This window comes from Pempheris klunzingeri, chromosome 1 (assembly GCF_042242105.1).
Source record: "Pempheris klunzingeri isolate RE-2024b chromosome 1, fPemKlu1.hap1, whole genome shotgun sequence".
NCBI classification, from domain to species: domain Eukaryota; kingdom Metazoa; phylum Chordata; class Actinopteri; order Acropomatiformes; family Pempheridae; genus Pempheris; species Pempheris klunzingeri.
The window spans coordinates 21233907-21253793 of record NC_092012.1 but is presented as its reverse complement, the minus strand read 5'-3'; the positions used below and the strand labels follow the sequence as shown (position 1 = coordinate 21253793).

The following is a 19887-nucleotide window of genomic DNA, read 5'->3' as shown; positions in this document are numbered from 1 at the left end:
ACAGTAATCTAAATATATGTGAGCACTCATACAATAGGAGCACTGGACAGCAGATTGACCCCAGCATGCCACAGCATGTTTAATACCAAGGGTATATGTGTGCCTACCTTGTTGCTTATTCGGCAATTTTATTATTTAACAAAACCTAAAAATCATTCAGAACATAAAGGACAAAGTCAATTCAGTGAAAGAGAATACACACCACAGGCATATGCTCATGATGAAAGGAATGATTAATAGGGCGCACACACCACATTACTGCTGCTGTCTCATAGACACCATGCTTCCTCATTCTGTGAGAAAACGTCCAGTGTGCCTCAGCATCAGCTGTGTTCTTGTGCCATCTTGTCTGACGCCTTTCTTTGTCACCTTTTGCTCATCTCACTTTTCATCATCTTTCACTATCACAGCTAAAACGATCCTGACCCATTAATATTGAAGGGCTCCATAGAGGCAATGAGCACTGTCACTGTGGTTTATTCAACCCTCTGTTCATGATCATCACAAACAACACCACAGGAGGACATCATTAATATGGACTGTCAGGTCCTCCAGATGTTTGGCTTTTTTTTGGTAAAATTTCTCCTTTTGACCTGTCTTATATGTCAAGAACTACATCCAGCCTAATTTGAGCTGCTGAGCCATGGTTGTTGAACATTAAGATAACATTTGTGTCAGTCAGAGATAGCTTCGAGGTCTGTCAAAGTGAAATCAACGTTACTGAGTCAGACATACAATGACATCGCTTCTTCACTTCTTCATCACATTTGTGCTTCTTGGAAGAGCTTGGCTCTTTCACCTTTAACAGGCTACTGCAGGTTTGTAAGGCTTATGACCATTCCCTGGATAGATACATTAGAAAAAGTCATACAGTGAAATAGTGGAGGAAAAATATTATCATCATTAGGGTTAGATAGGGTTATCAATATTATTTAAAAATTCCATTATTAAAGACACTGTACTACTGCCATCTACTGGTCGGATCAGTTGCAGAAAACAAAATTTGTGCAGTCATGGCAACAGACAAACTTGATATGCTATGACAGAAGTATATCGTACATTTCTGATCTGACATTTAGAAATATCAGTAAATAAGCTGACGCTGAACTCTGTCACACCAAAGTGTGGGTTTGAGTTTTATAAGACTGTGACAAACTTTAAGACACAATTCCGCTTTTTTTTTGCCAAACAAAGGGAACATGCAGTTTTTCATTTTGCAATCTTTTCATGGAGAGGAAGTTGACAGCATGACTGTTGTCTGTAGTGCGGTGCCAGGATGAGTGAGAGGACAATTGTTACCTAATTATATATATTCTAAAAACACATTAGGTGAAGTGAACAGTAGTTTTGTTACATGAATTCACAACCACACAATCAGACTATATCAAAGATGCTGTGGTTTCCCAACACAGAAAGACTGAAAAACAGCAAAACTGAAATGTAATTACAGTCCCATCTCCATCAGCACTGTGAACAAAGCTGTGTGAAATATCTCTCTATGATAATAGTCTAAAGTATAAGAAGTGGCAGACGCAACCACGGGACTTCCATCCATTCCATGTTGGCATCAACAAAATGATGAAGCAATACTTTTTACAAAAAAACGATATTGAGACATTTCAAATGCACATAAAATTATTTATTGTGCTATTTATGAATACTATATGACATTAGTCTCAGTACATAATATATAAACACATTATAAATATATGTCCACCGTTTAAAAAACATGCAAAAAAGGAAAGAAAAAGATATAAACGTTTTTTTTAAAATACATAAGACAAGTCATTTACAGAGTTGGACAAGTATTGCATAGATAAACTTTGACTTCCTGCTTTTGTTTGTCATAATTTCAAATAAAATGAACTTAATTTCAGGCAAAATCTCCTTCCTTAAAAAAATACATGTATATACACAAATATATCTACACAGCATTTACATTTTCAATATCAGGATGGATTATTTTCACACATCTTTATCAATATATCCATTTGGTCTTTAGACTCAGACACACACGTGGAGCTTTTGGTCTGATTGCTGTGTCTCTTGGACACAAAGGAAAACTCTCTGTTGCCCTCACCTGGGGAGGTGCTGGAGATGTGGTGGAAGAGCTTCTGGATGCCGGTGTCCCGCAGGGAGCTCCTAAAGGATCGAGCAGCAAACATATAGAGGATGGGATTAGCAGTGCTGCTGATGAACACCATGGCTCCAGCAATGAAGGTCATGGTGCTCCTGACGCTCTCCAGATTATCTGCTGCATCGGAGTAGGTGTCTTCAATGGCCAGGATGATAAGTGAGAGGACATTTCCAATGTGATGAGGTGTCCAGCAAATGGCAAACACAATGACTACACTGGCTATCAGGACTGTGGACTTGCGCTTGGACTTGAAGGTCATCTGAGTAATCCGGCTGCACAGGCAGCCATAGCAGACCACGAGGATGGAGAAGGGCAACATGTAGCCCACTAGTGTCTCTAGCAGGACACACACCAGCTCCTGGGTCACAGAAGTGTAGTACCGGTACAGACAATGCTCCTCACCAGAGTCCTTTCCCACAACCTGAGTTGGGATTACAGGTATGCTGAACAAGAACGCTGCAGTCCACAGAGCCAGCAGAACTTTATTCAAAGCTTTTTTCCTCTTCCAGTCAGCAGAGGCAAAGGGATAGCGCACGGCCACAAAGCGCTCCACACTCATGAGGGTAATGAGGAAAACACTGCTATACATACAAGCGTTGATCATGTACACCATCGCTTTGCAGGAGGCCTCTCCAAACACCCAGGAGTGGGCCAGGGAGTAGATCCATAGAGGCAGGGTGATGAGGACCAGCAGGTCAGCAGCAGCCAGGTGCAGGATGAGCACCACAGTGTGGGAGCGCTGCTTAACATGTTTCAGGATAGTCCAGATCACCAGCAGGTTCCCTGGAGCTCCGATCAGGAAGGACAGGCCCAGGATCACACAAGCCACCACTGTCCCACCGTCAAACTCCTCAGGGGCCATTTCCTCTAATGGAGACAGCTCAGTCGCGTGGTTCATGGTGTATGTGCTGACAGTGGTGTCTGCATGAGGAGAAAAACTCCTGCACAAGAAAAATGCTGCACAAGCAAGTCTTCACTTCCCTTTAAGAATAGACTGCACAGGAAAGGGGTGTCCTCACACATGGAGGTGATTCATACATGCCTTATGAATTCATTTTTCACCTCAGGTCATGAATTGTGGTATAAAATTGAAAAGTGTGGTCCAAGTGACTTGAGTTAAAAATGTACTGACAAATTGAAATGATCTCAGAATTGAAATGATCCCAGATGCTCAACCAGCTGTGGGAGCAAATCTATCTACTCTACAAAACCATTAAATGTGTCAATGCAACGAGCATCTGCATGAGGACGAAGGTCGTGAAACAGAATATTTCAGTTGGATAGAAAACAACAGCAACATTTCTTTCAAGCTCTGTGAATGAAAGAAAACATTACTTGACATACAGGCACTGTAACATTTTAAAAAAGATTCTAAAAATGATGTTGACATCACAGCTCATTTCTCTAGCATAAGGGCTACATGTCTGCTATGTATAGGAATGCTTTTAAGAACTGACCTGATGCCTTTTTGTTACACAGGCAGGATAAACTTTTCCTGATAATTAGGATGGGAATAATGACAGGGGTGTGTCAGGCTGCACAGAGAGAGCTTTTACAGGGGTCACTTGGGGCTTTTTAGCTTAGCTGCCATTCATTTTAATACTTTCCCCAAAGAGATAAGACATCTAGTCAAGTTGTTCTGTTTTAAATCAAAGTAAGAAGGAATGACAAACTATTCTAGTTTGAATAATCCGCAAAAATGAAACAATCCTACGAGTTTATGAGAACATTGATTTAAAGGTGTTTCATTTAACTTATGTCAGAAAACACTCATCAACTCATTAATTTTCACTTACAAAACACAGTACTCAATACAGAGGTACATCAAATCTGAAAGTTTTCCCATTTTTACACTGTACATAAATTCTCAATACTGAAAAACACAAAGATTGCAGTCATATGTTTGCCTGCACTGACACACAAGGGTGAATGTGACACAAGGATAGCATGGTATGCTACGTTAATAATATGAATCATCAACACATTACTATTGTCAGCACTATTTTACATGTTACATACAGGCTTCCACGACCTTACATCACACAGAGGGCCTTCATTGTAAAGAAGGGTCTCTTAATTAATTGCAGAAGTCACATTTTCCCATTGTCACAGTCTCAGTGATTCAGTGTTTCACACAGTCAGACAGCAGCTTTACTTGTGTATTTGCTGCCCTCTGGCCAGCCTGCTGTTGTACTACCTCCTCCCTGAGTTTGTTGGTGTGAGTGGCCATTTCCTGGAACAGCCTGACCAGTCGAGACTCCTCGAAACTCCCTTGTAAGTTCCTCGCGAAGAGGGCGTATAACACAGGATTCATTGAGCTGCTGATGAAAACGAGGGCACCACAGCTAAAGACAACACTCTGCGGCACACATTCACGGTCTGTGCCTGGTCCTAGGATGCAAACCAGATCAATAATGTTGATGATATGGTAAGGCAACCAGCACAGTGTGAAGGCTATTACCACAGCATGCACAAGAACCATGGATTTCTGTTTGGAGTTGAAACTCATTTTCCTGAGCTTGGCAGCAACTAGACAGTAAGAAGTACTCAGAATGATAAAAGGAACTATAAAGCCCCCCAAGGTCTCCACGCATAACAAGATGATTGCTTGAGTCACAGAGGTGAATTCCTTAATAAAACACTGTTCAGTTGCATTGATTTCATCCAAAGGCTTGGTCAGCAATGCAGGTGCTGCAAGGAGCAAGGCAAGGACCCACAACAGCAGAAGACATCTGTCCATAATGGTCTTGGTCCTCCAGCGCAGCATCACAAATGGATGGCAGATGGCTAAAAAGCGCTCCACACTCATGAGAGTTATGAGGAAAACACTGCTATACATACAAGCGTTGATCATGTACACCATTGCTTTGCAGGAGGCCTCTCCAAACACCCAGGAGTGGGCCAGGGAGTAGATCCATAGAGGCAGGGTGATGAGGACCAGCAGGTCAGCAGCAGCCAGGTGCAGGATGAGCACCACAGTGTGGGAGCGTTGCTTAACATGTTTCAGGATAGTCCAGATCACCAGCAGGTTCCCCGGAGCTCCGATCAGGAAGGACAGGCCCAGGATCACACAAGCCACCGCTATCCCACCACTGAACTCTCCTGGGGCCGTTTCCTCTGAAAATGAGTGCTCAGTTGACTGGTTCATGGTGCAAGTGTATCTGCTGACAGTGGTGTCTGCATTAAAAGAAAACTAAAAAGTGTTGCACAAACTAGTCTTCACTTCCCTATATGGATATAGTGCTGATCTACTGTTAGGGAAAATTCTCTCTGTGTCAGTTCTGCTCCCACGTCAGGAACAGCTGAAGCACATACACATATATCAGATTACAATGTAATGAATAAAAGTCAGTGGTCTTTTATTGTCCCTTTATCCAAATCACTGACTCAATCTCATCTTTCCTACCTGTGAGTGAATCTGCTCTTACATTTTGTAGTTCTATGATGGATGACACATCCAGACTCATGCGCATTGCTGCGGTCCTCCGCTCAAGAGTGTTTCTGAAACAACATTTTGTTAATAAAAGTTCTGCTTTGTTTTTTTTTTCCTATGTTTGAGCTGGCTGTGGCTCAGAGGTAGAGTGGGTCGTCCATCTAATCATGAGGTTTGATCCCCGGCGCCTCCATGTCAACATGTCGAAGTGTCCTTGGGCACATTAAACCCCAAATTACCTGTGAATGAGGATGTAATGTAAAAGTGCTTTGATTAGTCACAACGACTAGAAAGGCGCTATACAAATACAGACCATTTACATTTGCTACCTAAAAATATCTTGGACTATGTCGAACTTCCCAGGAAGAGGCTGCAGACACTGCCACTCTGCAATAATCACTACTGCCATGTACAGTACATTAAATCACTTCCTGTTCTTTCCGTACAGCATGCTACAGTATGTCTTTCTCTTTTCATGCAGGTTATCAAAATTGGCAGACACTGACCATCCTACAACTGCCTGTGCTTGAGAAACACCATTGAATATAATGGGAAGCAGTAATGGACGGACCACACTGCCTACTGTAACAGTCCAGCTGACCTGAAAGGAACACAGGAATTATTCTCTCCTTGTTCCAACATTTTGGAGAGGTCTAGTCAAAACAACATTTGCATTTGCACATGCAACAGTGCTGCCCCATACTTAAACTTTGGACTCTTTGTCAACTCCATCCATTGCATGTATGGCAACCATTTGAATACTTAATGATTACCATCACTTGCCTTTTCACTGATACAGTCAGAATAATTCCTGAGCCAAGAACACCACATGGAATTTTTGGTCTCATATACAACCCCTTGTCCTCCACTGTCTTTAACTTTGTTAAGGAAAGGTTGGAAGTATTGTTAATTTGACCCTTCCACTGATATCATTCTGATTTGATGTGGTGGAGTGTTTCCCTGTGATCTCCTAATCGTCTTGTTATAGACTGATTGTAGAGCTACAGAAGTTTATAATGCTTTCAGTTTCACTTTTGGCATTTAGTAATCTTCAGGAAAGTAATCTGTGACCTGCCTTAAAATGGATGATTCAGTTATGCCAGTGCTACATCTTGCTCCACACATTAGTAATGTTTTACATCAGATTGTAATCTGCCTGTGATACAGAAGTTTAAAACTATAATTTAGTCACATTATTTATGAATTCCTCTTGAAGCTGGTTGTGTGGCAAAAAAACTCACAATTCTATGATTTACAGACATCATGTTGTTAATTAAAAAGAATAAATCAACACTGATTGCTGCTGTGCTGCACCCAGACATCACAAACTCTAGCTATGTCACGGCAGATGTGATGGCTGAAAAACACCTGCTGTCACACTTTCTTTTTATACTTGGTTAAATGGACCATGTGATGGAATTCTAATTTCACACACAACATATTTTAGAGCTGAATGATGAAGCAGAATATTACATTTAAATTTTTACAACATTTTTAAACTAGTGGAAGCACATACTGCGCATGTACTCACTTAATAATGGACAGCAATGTCATCACCCATCAAGACTAATCAGACAGCTGTAAAAAATTCAATGGATCAGAGGTGGACATTGTGGATGACTACAAATAGTTCACATAGACAATAAATTGGACTGGTCAAAAAACACTCATGCCGTCTACAAGAAAGGTCAGAGCCGACTGTACTTCCTCAGGAGGCTCAGATCTTTCAACGTCTGCAGAACCATGCTGCAGATGTTCTATCATTCGGTGGTAGCCAGCGTCATCTTCTATGCTGTAGTGTGCTGGGGCAGCAGGCTTGAAGACAGCTGACGCTAACAGACTCAACAAGCTCATCAGGAGAGCTGGTTCTGTCCTGGGAGTCGAGTTGGAGTCTGTGGTGGAGGTGTCAGAGAGGAGGATGCTGAGGTAGCTGCTCAGCATCATGGACAACACCTCTCACCCCCTGCATGCCACACTGACGCCCTGTCTGAGCACCTTCAGCCGTAGACTGAGACCACCGAGGTGCACCACAGAACGCCACAGGTCTTTCCTACCTGTGGCAATCAAACTGTATAATTCCTCCTTCTTCTGCAGGAGGGATACTTCAAGGACTCAATCAATCATGTGCAATATCATCATGTGCAATACTTGTCAAAGGTTTACTGTTTACCCTCAATTTCACTTTGTTCTTTATTCGTTATTTATCCGCTTCTTGTTTACATTTTGTACTTATTTTATTTAATTTGTTAGGCACTATTCTCTGCTTTTTCAGTTAAGACACTTTACACACTTAGAGACACTTTACACTTTGTACTTTGTACTTTGTACTTTTTATGTTGTATTCAACTTTTGTATTGTTGCTTCAACTTTTGTATTGTATTGTACTCTGGCAAAGTAATTTCCTTCGGGATCAATAAAGTTGATCTTATCTTATCTTAAAATGAACATTCTGTCTGCAAAACTCAAAGTGCAGCACTTGAAAATAAAAACAATAAAAATCATAATCACAGTTTGAGCAAAAACAAGCATAAGATGATATTTATTTCATATATAATGCTGAAATGCAGCATTATAGAATTTCATTCTATAATGGCAAGAGGTTCCTGTTATTGTGCCCCTGGTCACAATGGGTCCCTTGCTTCTTCTGGCATCTGCTGCTGGACTCTCATATTATGCATAGGATCAGTAACATCTTCACACCACTGTGCAGAAAACTGCTCCCAGAGATGCAGCAAATAGTGACTTGGGAGTGTCCAACTGTGATATGGCCTGTAATCCCTGTGTGGTTATTAGAAACTATGTCGGAGGGTTTGGAATTACTTCAAATGGAGGCACATAATACTTATAAGGGGTGTAAATATACAGACCAGGTGTTGGCTATGGGTTGAAAGATCCAATAACATACCATACAGGTTGTGCGATGGCAGTTCCTAACTGCAGAGCTGAAAACCTCACATTCAATATGTGTGTTTAACGTTGAGTTGTTCGCCATTTTACTGGCTTTAGAATGGGTTGACCACATCAAACCAAACAAAGTGCTAGTCTGTATTGACTCTGTGATCTGTGATCTGTCCAGTCTTATGCCAGGTGCATCCAGTAATCACCAGGACATAATAAAGGCACTGAGGTCACAATGATTGGCAGAGGGAAGGGGCTGTATGGGACAGTGGAAGCAGCACTGGGACACAGAAAAGAGAAGTCAGTAACAGCAAGATTAAGAATAGGGCACCGTAATCTGGATGGCACACTTCACATTATAGCCAAGCATCCAACCGCTCCATGTCAGTGCTGCCAGACACTGTAGAACACGTGCTTGTTGGTTGCAGGAAACAAACGGCTCAGAGAAAGGAGGTGAAAGAAGAAATGAAAGGACTCAGGCCAACAGGAGCAGGACGAAAGAGCACACTGGACTGTGGTGATGGAGATGTCCATCCAGCAGGGCTGATGGGAACACTGTCAGAATGAACTAACCCCAGAAGATGGCGGTAACGCAGCACTGAGGATGCCAGCTGCCGTTAAACCACAAAGCTGAAGAAGAAGAGGAAGCGCCCCCCTCCCCTCCCACACCCCCCCGGCCAGCTGCCTGCTCGGTGAAACATGACGATGTTGTCATCTATGATGTCCTCAACGCAGCTGTATTAAAAGTACAATACTGGTTACAACAGGGGACGTTGTATATCGGGTTCGATCAAATTTGTAACAAACTGTAAGTAACTATTTAATGCTAGCTTCATGTCTGTTGCTTGCTAGCATTGCCTAGCTACGTAGCTAGCCAGTAAGCTAGTATTAGGTAACGCTAGCCAGGTAAATAGCTAACGTCAGGGGCGTGAACTCCTACTATTAATGAGCGTTAGCCCCACTGGAGTATTAATATCTGCCAGTTTGGTCGCTGGCCCGTGGTTTTCACTTTCCTGGGCCGAGTTAACTCATTACATTTCACCAAAAACAGTCTAAGCCAGGAGTAATTTGCACATTTATCAACTGTTGTGAGCTAATGTGAAGTTAGCCTTGCTGGAAAACTAAGAGAAGATTAGCCAACATCCGGCTAGCTAAGGCTACTCATCTAACTTCTTGGGAACTAGCATGTTTCAACTGGCTAATTAAAAATCATTACTAAAGCATTGACACGATTGAGCCACAATCCTATGCTAACACTTCTATATCCATGAGTTTCACGCTCAGCGTCAGGTTAGCACAGTTTGGCCAGGGCTAACTCACTTGTACCCTCACAGGTTGCCTGACTTCTTGGAGCGGGACAAAAACCATTTTCACACGTTGACAAGTGGACCAGAGAGACTGACATGCCTCTGCTGTTCCTGGAGAGGTTTCCGTGGCCCAGCCTGCAGACGTACACCGCACTGAGTGTGGCTTTGCTGGCTGGCAGCATCTTCAGTGCCTACACCACAGTGACTGACCCGGGGTTTGGGGCCTTGGACACTGATGAAACACCAGCTCCCTCTGACGTGGATCTTCAGCATCTAAACAATGATATTAGCAGCACAGAACTGGCAACCACTGTGCTGTGGTATCTTGTCACCGACAGTCTCTTTGTATGGGTGAGTGTCATCCATTGTAGGATTTTGATTTGTACAATAAGACGATGTTCTTTCAAAGCCTGATTGTCACCTTATTCTGTGTTCTCCCGTAGGTCTTGGTCAACACGTTCTGCTGCTCTTTGATGTTAATTGCTAAAATGATCCAGTATGTGGTGTTCGGCCCTCTCAGGGTCAGTGAGAAGCAGGTGAGTTCGTGCCTTCTTATTGTCTTGAAACAATGGCCGCTGCTGCTTTCCTGTCTGGGGTTTCCAACCTCTACTTTTGTCTATGCTTTTTCCTCAGCACCTCAAGGATAAGTTCTGGAACTTCATCTTCTACAAGTTCATTTTCATCTTTGGCGTGTTGAACGTGCAGACTGTAGAGGAGGTGGTCATGTGGTGTTTGTGGTTCTCTGCCCTGGTCTTCCTCCACCTAATGGTTCAGCTCTGCAAAGATCGCTTTGAATATGTAAGTATTAGAAACTACGCTCACTTTTTGGTTTTTACTCATTCTAGTGATACTGTAGGAGCCATGAGTGAATTGTTGTTGTAAGGTTGGGGGGCATATTGATTGTTGTTAGTGATGGTTTTGGTTATGATATTATTTTGTGATCATATTGAATAGGGGGATAGCGGGTCACATGGATATGGGCGAGGATATTAAGCTAATAGACTCATCTGTTCACTTTTCATTGTCTGAGGGAGGGGGGGTGAGCTGGGTTGCCACATTTTTTGTTGGCCGCTATTTTTCTTTGGTCGCTGTGATTACTTTGATTATGAGTCTGCGCACGTTATCATGAGTTGATCATCTTTTTTCTCAAATAAAAGGCTAAATGTATTCTTTGAAATCTCCGTGAATTCTTTTGTTTTGCGCATCAGACAAACAGGCCCAGCCTCAGTCCCTCAGCGACTCTTGTTCTCTGAAGTCGCTACAGATACAGTGCATGGTTTACCCCCTGTATGGTAAACCAATGTTACTGGAATACTGACAGACATACTCTCATCACAGCTACTGATACTATACCAGAAGTTCAACTAATCAGTCAGCCTACAGTACAAAACAGTAGTCTAAAAACTTTCATGGCCACGTGGTAACGAATCAACAAACATGATCAGAAATATGCAAATAAGTAACACCTGATCATTTTTGAACCAGCCACATTGTTAGGTCATTTTATGGTGAGCTTAGCTTAAGGCTCTTTTTAAAAGCATTTCCTTTCTGACCCGAAAGGAAACACCTCTGAAATGGATTTATCATGGTGAAGTCCATGTTGTGTTATTATTATGTGCATCTGAAAATGATGGGGTTTTTTTTGCAGAGCCTTCAAGCTCTTTGAGTGCTCATTTATTACAAACAGAGCTCTTTTAAATGAACAACTATGTATGTAGGTACAGGCACAGGAAATGGAATGGAATTAAGAAGATGTAGGGATTTATAGAGTTAACACAAATTACTCTAGAGAGTTTTTACAAAGTGTACATTTGCAACGGGTATTATCTGTGTCTTTGCTATGAGATATTCTATTATAAGATATAGGTAGAAATATTACGTTACGTTATGTTATATTATATTATATTATATTATTATAATAAATAGGCCTTACTGTGCCTACATGAAACATGTTCCTTTGTACACTCCACATTAAACAGGATTGGAGTAGACTTTATTGTGGCTGGCTTGTTGCTCCTAAGGATAAGCGTCTGAATAATGTTTCCATCATATATAAAATGATCGTTAAAAGGTGTGGTGGGTGTCCTCCAGAAGTCTGAAAGTAGCTGTACTCTTTTCAGCTCCTGACCTATTAATAGCTCCTTGTATCAGCTTGTTGGGCCACTGATACCTTTCCAGTTGCTACACTGATATGCCCCTGTATCAGATTGTACTCTGCATGGAGGGGAAAACAAAATATCAGATTTAATCACCTCCTTGCAAGCAGTGAAACTTTAAATGGGCAATAAGTCGGTATGCTGTCTAAGATGGAATAGTGGCTGTGTCTGTAGTAGCTTTGTTTTTAGGTTGAAGTCTGTCAGTTATGTTACTCCCGCTGTCTTGCTTCCTGTCTCCCTGTTTCTGTGGGTTCTAGCTTTGGGGTGCAGCTCGCACATGTAGGGTAAACTGCTAAAGATGATATGCCATGTCGTGAGTGTGCTGAGGAAACTATGTGCTAGTTAAGTTTTACAGAATTGTTGGAGCCTATTTTAATTCTCTCAGCTCAGCTGTTGTAATGCTCGTAATGAGGTCCTAAATTGTGTTCTATTCACTGTCAGCGATGTCCGTCAGTTACAGTACTAAGCAATGTTTTGCCAGTTCATAGAAGTGTGTGTGTGTGTGTGGTTGGGGGGTGGGGGGGTGGGGGGGTTGTGTGTGAGAAGTTTATTGATTTTGAATTGGTTGTGTAAAATCTGGAAGAGAATAGTTCAAACCCATTTTCCTCTCAGTTACTACAGCAGAAATGTCCTTTGCGTATGGTACCAAGCCCGATACTACAACATTCTTATTGATCTGTGTTTGCATGTGTGAAGATCAGCAGGTCTGCAGAATACATCCATTGTGTTCTTTGATGGTGGAAATAATTGTAGGGATACCCCCCGTTTTTAAGAGTACTGTTTTCATATTTCATTTAGCTGTTTGCCATAAATGCCTGCACATTTCAGGAACATCTCCTTGCAGATTTTGTATTGTTTGATTTGTTTTATCCTTTAAATGCCAGATCAGTTTGTCCTATCAGCCTGTGAACATTTAAATAAAACACTTGTTCTAAATCTTTTGCCAACTGAAGTCCACCATCAATTCCCAACGAGTTATGAGTAGTCAATTTTATTTGTGCACTTGTGTCACACTTTTGTCCTTTTGGCCTTTGGGGGCTGTAAGGGCCCACAGCAGCACCACCAAACCAGTACAAGCTCTCAAAGAAGACATGGGAAAAACCTCCCCAGATACCTTAGAACATAATGAAAAGGAAAAATTTTGAGAGAGACTCAATCTTCTAACCAACATGTTTGCCCCTACAGCTGTCTTTCTCGCCCTCGACTCCCATGAACAGTCATGTGCGAGTGCTTTGCCTGCTGGTCTCCCTGCTGCTGGACTGCTGCGGCCTGGCTGTGGTCTGCGGTCTGCTGGGAGCTTCCCATGGCATGCACACCCTCTCCTTTATGGCAGCAGAGGTGAGACACATTTTGACCACGCTGAGCACAAATGATTGTGGACTTTTTGTATCACCGAAGCGGTTTCTTAGGACGAGGCATTTCTTAAAGAGTTCTCTTATTTGACATGCTTACACCCTAGGGAGGACTGGGGAAATCAGTAATGTGTTTCAGATTCTGCTTACCAGTTTTTGGCATACTAGTTCAGCAAAGAAACCCCAAAAAACATGGTAAAATAGGGACAGGGACATCAGCAACACTGTGTTCCTACCATGCAACAGGAAAAGTCTCCTCATGTTAGAAGAACTTGTTCCATTGCATGAAATTGTTTTCACACAGAAATCACATTTTGCTGCTTCACTACTGTCTGTTGTGACTTTGGTCACAGTGTTGGTGTGTCAAATTGCAAAGACTGCAAGCCGTTTTTTTATGGCAGACAGTTTGACATTATAACAGAAAAAGGCAGTTGTAATTCATAACTCATAATCATGACTGTATTTCATTTAGATGTGCCAGTTCCAGGGCCCCCCAGTATTGTGAATGCTGGCTTACAAGCATGGCTTACAGAGGCACTGGAATCATCCCTAATGTTTTCAATTACAACTAAGCTCTCTCTGCCATGACAAGTAATAATGTGTACTGTGATAAAAGGCATATGGATTTGATACAGAAACTGTTTCTATAAGGGCAAAAGAGGTATAGTGTAATAAACACAGAAATGATCAGTGTACAGTCTCTTTTCCTCAAAGCAGTGATGGTTTTTTAAAAGTCACAAGTCTGATTTCAAATTTTGGATTGTTCTATATAAAAAGTAGAATAGAAGAATTACATCATGTTCCCTCTTGCACTTTTGCCTTCAGTGTCTGCTGGTGACTGTGCGCACTGGGCATGTCATTATGCGGTAAGTCCCTTTTAATGCCTCCTCACACGTGTGCACACACACACACACACACACACACACACACACACACACACACACACACACACACACACACACACACTGCAGCAGTATGGATGACATGGCCTGTGCAGATTTAGAATCAAGGGCTAATGTTAGCGACAGCATTTGTTTTGCTCTGGTTCACTTAGAGCAGTGTGAAAGGCTCCTTTGTCCCAAAGAGGGGGGTGGTCAGGGTTATACAAGCAGCAGAAACAACTCTAATCAGCTGAAGCTCTCATTGATACAGCTGCTGTAGCCTAACATTAAAACTTCAGTTGTCAGCTACAGAGCTGTGGTTTGGCACCTAGCAGCATAATGTTTGTGGTGACTACCTGCCCTGTACTTTAACAATAGAACATGCATTGATCATATATTGTTATCTTGGTTTGTTTAACGTGTGTTAGTACATACAGTAGATTAGGAGGTCAGTGGTGTTGGATGAAGCTATTTCACATTGGAAAATCATGTGGAAAATGTAAACTTTGATTCTCTGTCATTACATTGATATTCTCTCTTATTTGTTTCTTAATCTCAAATTAGAAATCTGAATAGAACTGGATACATTTGACGCTGTCTGTTCCTTCTAATTGCATTATTGTGCCATCATATTTTTACATCATCTGTCTTCCAGTCATTAATTTTTTCAGAATTGCCAAAGATGAGGGCCACAGCGTCCACCATACTGTGAAAATATCACCTGTGGCTCATGGCCTGACAGAGCTGTCCCTGTCCCCTCAGATACTCCATTCATCTGTGGGACCTGAACCACCCAGGGACCTGGGAGAGTAAGGGAACATATGTCTACTACACAGATTTCATCATGGAGTTGGCTATGCTCTTCCTGGACCTCATGCATCACGTCCATATGCTGGTAAGACACACAGGGAACAAGTGTTGGCAATGTGAGGATATGAAATTTTAGTCTGTCTGTGTCTTTTTCCACTCCCCTGATCTTTAATCTTTTCTCGCCATACGTCTGTCTTCAGCTTTTTGGTAACATCTGGCTGTCCATGGCAAGCTTGGTTATCTTCATGCAGCTGCGGTATCTCTTCCATGAGGTCCAGCGCCGCGTCCGCCGCCACAAGAACTACCTTCGCGTCATCAACAATATGGAGGCCAGGTAATTACATATTAGTTTAATTTATTTAGTGTTACTGTTATTATCTAATGGAAGCTTTGTGTTTTCCATGAATCATTACTTGTGTCAACCCTATTAGTATAACCTGTGAAATGTATATGTGCAGATTTGCTGTTGCCACGGCAGAGGAGCTGGCAGCTAATGATGATGATTGTGCCATCTGCTGGGACACCATGCTGACAGCACGCAAACTACCCTGCGGCCATCTCTTCCACAAGTACAGTGTTTTTTCAAACAGCATCATCATAGTTGCTTCTATGCATAGCACCGTCCATGCGAGGAATGTTTTACTGGGACCACTGACCCGTGGCTCCATAGCCTAGAAAAAGTTTATCCTTTCTTACAGATGGCGAAAGGGGAGACTGTGGAAATAGCACACAACCAGATATACCAAACTTGAATGAAGTGTCCTTAGTTTGGCTAGTGCCTGAAGCCCTGCAAACATTTATATAAGCTGTAAACCTGACTGCAGAACAGCCACTAACTTCTATGATATGATTTTCTTTGTCTGGATGTTCATGTTATGATTTAGCTTGATTTATAGCAGTTTGGTTCCGTAAGATGAACTGAGGTGTGTGTGTGTGTGTGTGTGTGTGTGTGTGTGTGTGTGTGTGTGTGTGTGTGTGTGTGTTTCCAGCTCTTGTTTGCGCTCATGGCTCGAGCAGGATACCTCGTGTCCAACATGTCGGACCTCCCTGAACATTAATGGGGACGAGAGCCAGGCAAGAGGCCAACAGCAAGGAGGGGGTTTAGAAGACAATATTGGCCCGGTAGGAGCTGCTGCAGATGCTAGACCACATATCAACCAGCACAATCACTTCTTTCACTTTGACGGTAAGTCTGTCCGACACTAATCCAAGGACAAGTCTGGCTGTGGAGCTACCTTACATCAGGGAGGCTGTTTGTGACAAGGAATTCTAAGATTCATATATTCTCACACAGGATCTCGCATTGCCAGCTGGCTGCCCAGTTTCTCAGTGGAAGTAATGCACACCACCAATATTTTGGGCATTGCTCAGGCAAACAACTCCCAGCTCATGGCCATGGTGAGTTCATGTTTACAGCCTGATCAGCCTTGCTAGTTTTATTGTAAACTGATAGCAATTTGAGGCCAGTTATATAGTTTTTCAATGCAGCCATCATTTGTCCCACTCGTCATTCCCCGTCTTGCTGTTTACATGTAGTCATTGTCTATGTAACCTTGTGCCCATGGTGTTTGAGTTCCTAGTAAATGCTTGTTGACATAGTGATAGGCTCTTCATTTAACCAGCAGATTTAGGAACTGTTACTGATGCAAAATATGCCACGTATATATTTACACAAGAGACTTGTAAATCATTAATACACTATGTTTAAAACCTGCTTGTGCCAAGCTTTAAAAAAAAAGTTTTGACTTCCAGTTTATGATGTTCTGCTCTTCCCTCTCCAACATTTCTCTATTGCTCTCTTTGCCTTCAATGTCATCAGGCCCACCAGATCCAGGAGATGTTCCCTCAGGTGCCCTCCTACCTGGTAATGCAGGACCTGCAGCTGACCCGCTCTGTGGAGGTCACCACTGACAACATCCTGGAGGGACGCATCCAGGTGCCTTTCCCGACACAGGTCAGTCAACTAGGTTAATAAAGTCTTTTTTAATAGTTTTTTTTTTTTAGTTTTTTCATTTTTAATTATTTCACTGAAGCCACTAAAAAGGCTAACCTTGTTTTGTTAACATGATGCTCTCGTGATTTCTCCAACAACTCTGTCAATGTTTCCTGGCTTGTTGATCATGTCATTCCTATGGTTTTCTGTGAAAAGACAGAATGCAACAATCTGTCACATATATCACCTGTGTTTCTTTCTCAGGCCATAGAGCGTGGCCCTATACAGATGAGCGCTTCGTCAGATGAGCAGGCAGGCTCCAGTGGAGCAGCAGAGCAGGGCCTCAGTGAGTCAGACAACATGGAGGCCAGAGGGGGTCGCTTCTCTAAGTCAGCTGAGGAGAGGCAGAAGATGTTAAAGCAGAGGAAAGAAGAGATGCTCCAGCAGGCGCGCAGGTTGGTTGGAGCTTCCTACCTCCACAGGAAGACGTGCTAAGCAGTGTTTCATATTCGAAATAACTTAGACTCCAAACCAAATGTGTTTTTGTCTTGCTGTTTGGGGAAATGATTTTTTGAGGTCAGGAGTGTGATCACACTTGATTGCACATCACAGCTCAACTGTACAATTAATGTTTTGTGAGAACAGACATTTCCATGTCAAGTCACTCTGTCTGTGAACCAAGACCAGACAAATATATGCATATAGGCCATCTTTGCTACCAGAGTAGCTGAAAGGCTCGGTTGTACAGACCTAAAATGAGACATGTTTTTAAAAAAAAATAAAAATTTGCAAACTAATGGTAGGCATTCCTGGTTGCCCTCTTTTCCCCATTATGCTTCATTTTCTGCTCACATAATCATGTGTTATTCATTGCTTCCCTGTAGGAGATATCTGAACAAGAGTCCCGAGGACCAGGATGAGGATTTGCCTGGACTGGAGGAGGACAGTGTTCTAGAATTGGACTCGTCCGTGCTGAGACGTAGAACCATGGCAGCAGCTGCTGAGAGACGCATACAAAATCATCCAGATCCTGCACCCTGATCCGCAGATTGTCTTCAGCAGCAGAGTCTACCACATCATCATCATCACAAGAGGCACCGCCAGAGCTATTTTACCCCCCCCCCCCCCCCCCCCCCCCCCCCCTTTCCCCCATTTAGTGTACAATCGATGGTCATTACCTATTCAAAACAATAATTAAGAAGCATCGCTAACATGGCCTTTGGATTGTTTTTGGCTGCCTAAATAAGTGGGACTATTGTGAATGCCGTCTGCTTCACTGATTCCAGAGTATTTGGAGCATTATGTCAACTGAAGGGTGCAAGTCGAGAAATGCAAGGTTGTATTGCCCTTAATTCACGTGCCATTGCAACCACCAGCGTCAGTGGGGAGTCAGTATCTGCCGTGATTGGGACTGGCCGCTAAAACCGAGCATGCTTTGCTTTCAGGACAGGGCTTTGAAGGTGTCATTATTGGATAAAGTTATTTAGGTCCTTGTTTTTTTCCTTTTTATCAGATTTCTTTTCATTGATTTTGCTCATGGCAGAAAGCTACATATTCTGGATGAAGAAACTCATCTGATGTATTCGTGTGTTTTTATTTTTTTGAGTTTGAACTGTGAATTAAGTGTAGGCAAAATAACATGTTTTTATTTCTTACCTTGGAGTAAGAGAATGTCACTTTAGTATTGTTCAGCCTTTCTGTCAAATATGAATGTTTCTATCAAATTAATGCTGCAAAGTGTTTTTGACCCACATGGGTTGTTCTGTATTTAGTGTGTAATATCGCCCATTGCAAACAGTTTGCATTTTGTTATTTAACAAGTGGGGTGTGGGCATGTAAATCTTTTTCTAACATTGTTCCCTTGAGATGCATAGGCAACAAAGGGGATGTATTACATTTTGTACAATGGGTATCATCCTCACAGTCTTTCTTAGATTACTCTGTGTTAATGAGCAGTTCTCTCTGAATAAGAAAATATTTTTCTGAGTATAGTATTGGGGTCCTTGGTGTCCATCATTTTGGGGTATGTAGAAAATGTTAAGTGTGCGACAGCTGAATTTGCTGTCCCGTGTTTTGAAGACGTTTTGCCACTCATTCGCGAGGCTTCGGCAGTAAATTGAGAAACAGCACAACGTTTTCAAGCTCTAACGACAAAGCCAGTTGCCTTTGACTTAATACTTCTGGATTATTCTGTGACCCCAATGAGAGTGAGGGAATGTAGAAGGTGTTTTATTTGTGAGGCTTTTGTCTACTCACATTGAGGAGTGCTAATTCAAAAATCAGAAGTCGGAGGAACATAATCATCCTCTGCTCTTATTTCCGTAATGCACAGGAGAGTACAACGTGGACTTGGCCCTTAAACATTTTGGAATTGTCAATTTTGACTGAATCTGTAGCTGGTTGAGGCATATGGATGGACACAATGATGGAGTGTAATATAAGTGTTTGATTTCCTGTGGTTACAGCGCGAGGGCAGTTTGTGGTGAGATATGCATGAATCTAGACAAGTGCTTTTGTTTCCTTCCACTTAATCCCAAAGAGCAGCCCACAAACTTCCACTGCAAGCTGAAGTGTTGTGATCTCTGTTGTGCGTTTTATTTTATTGCTCAAATTCTGTTTGGGGGTGTTGTAAGTAAAGTAGGATTTAGATTTGCAATTTCAGTTAATGGAGATGTATAAAAGAAATTTGACAGTTTTATTTCCATGTTTCCAGTTATTTAACAACTCTTGATATCTGTGATATATTTTCCTATTCATGGGTTATCTTTCATAAACATTACTTATTTAATCAGAACTAATTTACTTTTTGGACTGAGCTTTTCCTGTATTTTTGTGCCTAAATCAAGAACAGTTCAGTTATGAATAATTTCTGTAAATCTAGTTTTTGTAAAATATGTTAATACAAAAGACTCAATAAACAGAGCTTCTACAGCTTTTTAAGAAAATATCGTTGTTTTCCTCTTGAGACCAACCCACTTCT

General features: G+C 42.0%; 3 protein-coding genes across 3 annotated transcripts; 1 reads left to right on the top strand and 2 right to left on the bottom strand.

The window, feature by feature from the left end:
- Window positions 1–1738: 1738 nt before the first annotated feature.
- LOC139203708 (leukotriene B4 receptor 1) lies at window positions 1739–3047 on the bottom strand. The gene has a single exon (XM_070833555.1). The coding sequence runs from the start codon at window positions 3033–3035 to the stop codon at window positions 1950–1952; it is 1086 nt and encodes a 361-aa protein (XP_070689656.1). The 5' UTR covers window positions 3036–3047; the 3' UTR covers window positions 1739–1949.
- A 1212-nt stretch (window positions 3048–4259) lies between these two features.
- LOC139202850 (leukotriene B4 receptor 1-like) lies at window positions 4260–5285 on the bottom strand. The gene has a single exon (XM_070832443.1). The coding sequence runs from the start codon at window positions 5283–5285 to the stop codon at window positions 4260–4262; it is 1026 nt and encodes a 341-aa protein (XP_070688544.1).
- A 3844-nt stretch (window positions 5286–9129) lies between these two features.
- Window positions 9130–19852, top strand: LOC139201043 (E3 ubiquitin-protein ligase AMFR-like). Its single transcript, XM_070830260.1, has 14 exons — window positions 9130–9276; window positions 9803–10126; window positions 10219–10311; window positions 10409–10573; window positions 13117–13269; window positions 14109–14149; window positions 14927–15059; window positions 15175–15308; window positions 15433–15543; window positions 15964–16160; window positions 16269–16372; window positions 16794–16928; window positions 17172–17362; window positions 17792–19852. Exons 2-14 carry the CDS (start codon window positions 9872–9874, stop codon window positions 17946–17948), a joined length of 1869 nt encoding a protein of 622 aa, XP_070686361.1. The 5' UTR covers window positions 9130–9276; window positions 9803–9871; the 3' UTR covers window positions 17949–19852.
- The last annotated feature ends 35 nt before the right edge of the window (window positions 19853–19887 follow it).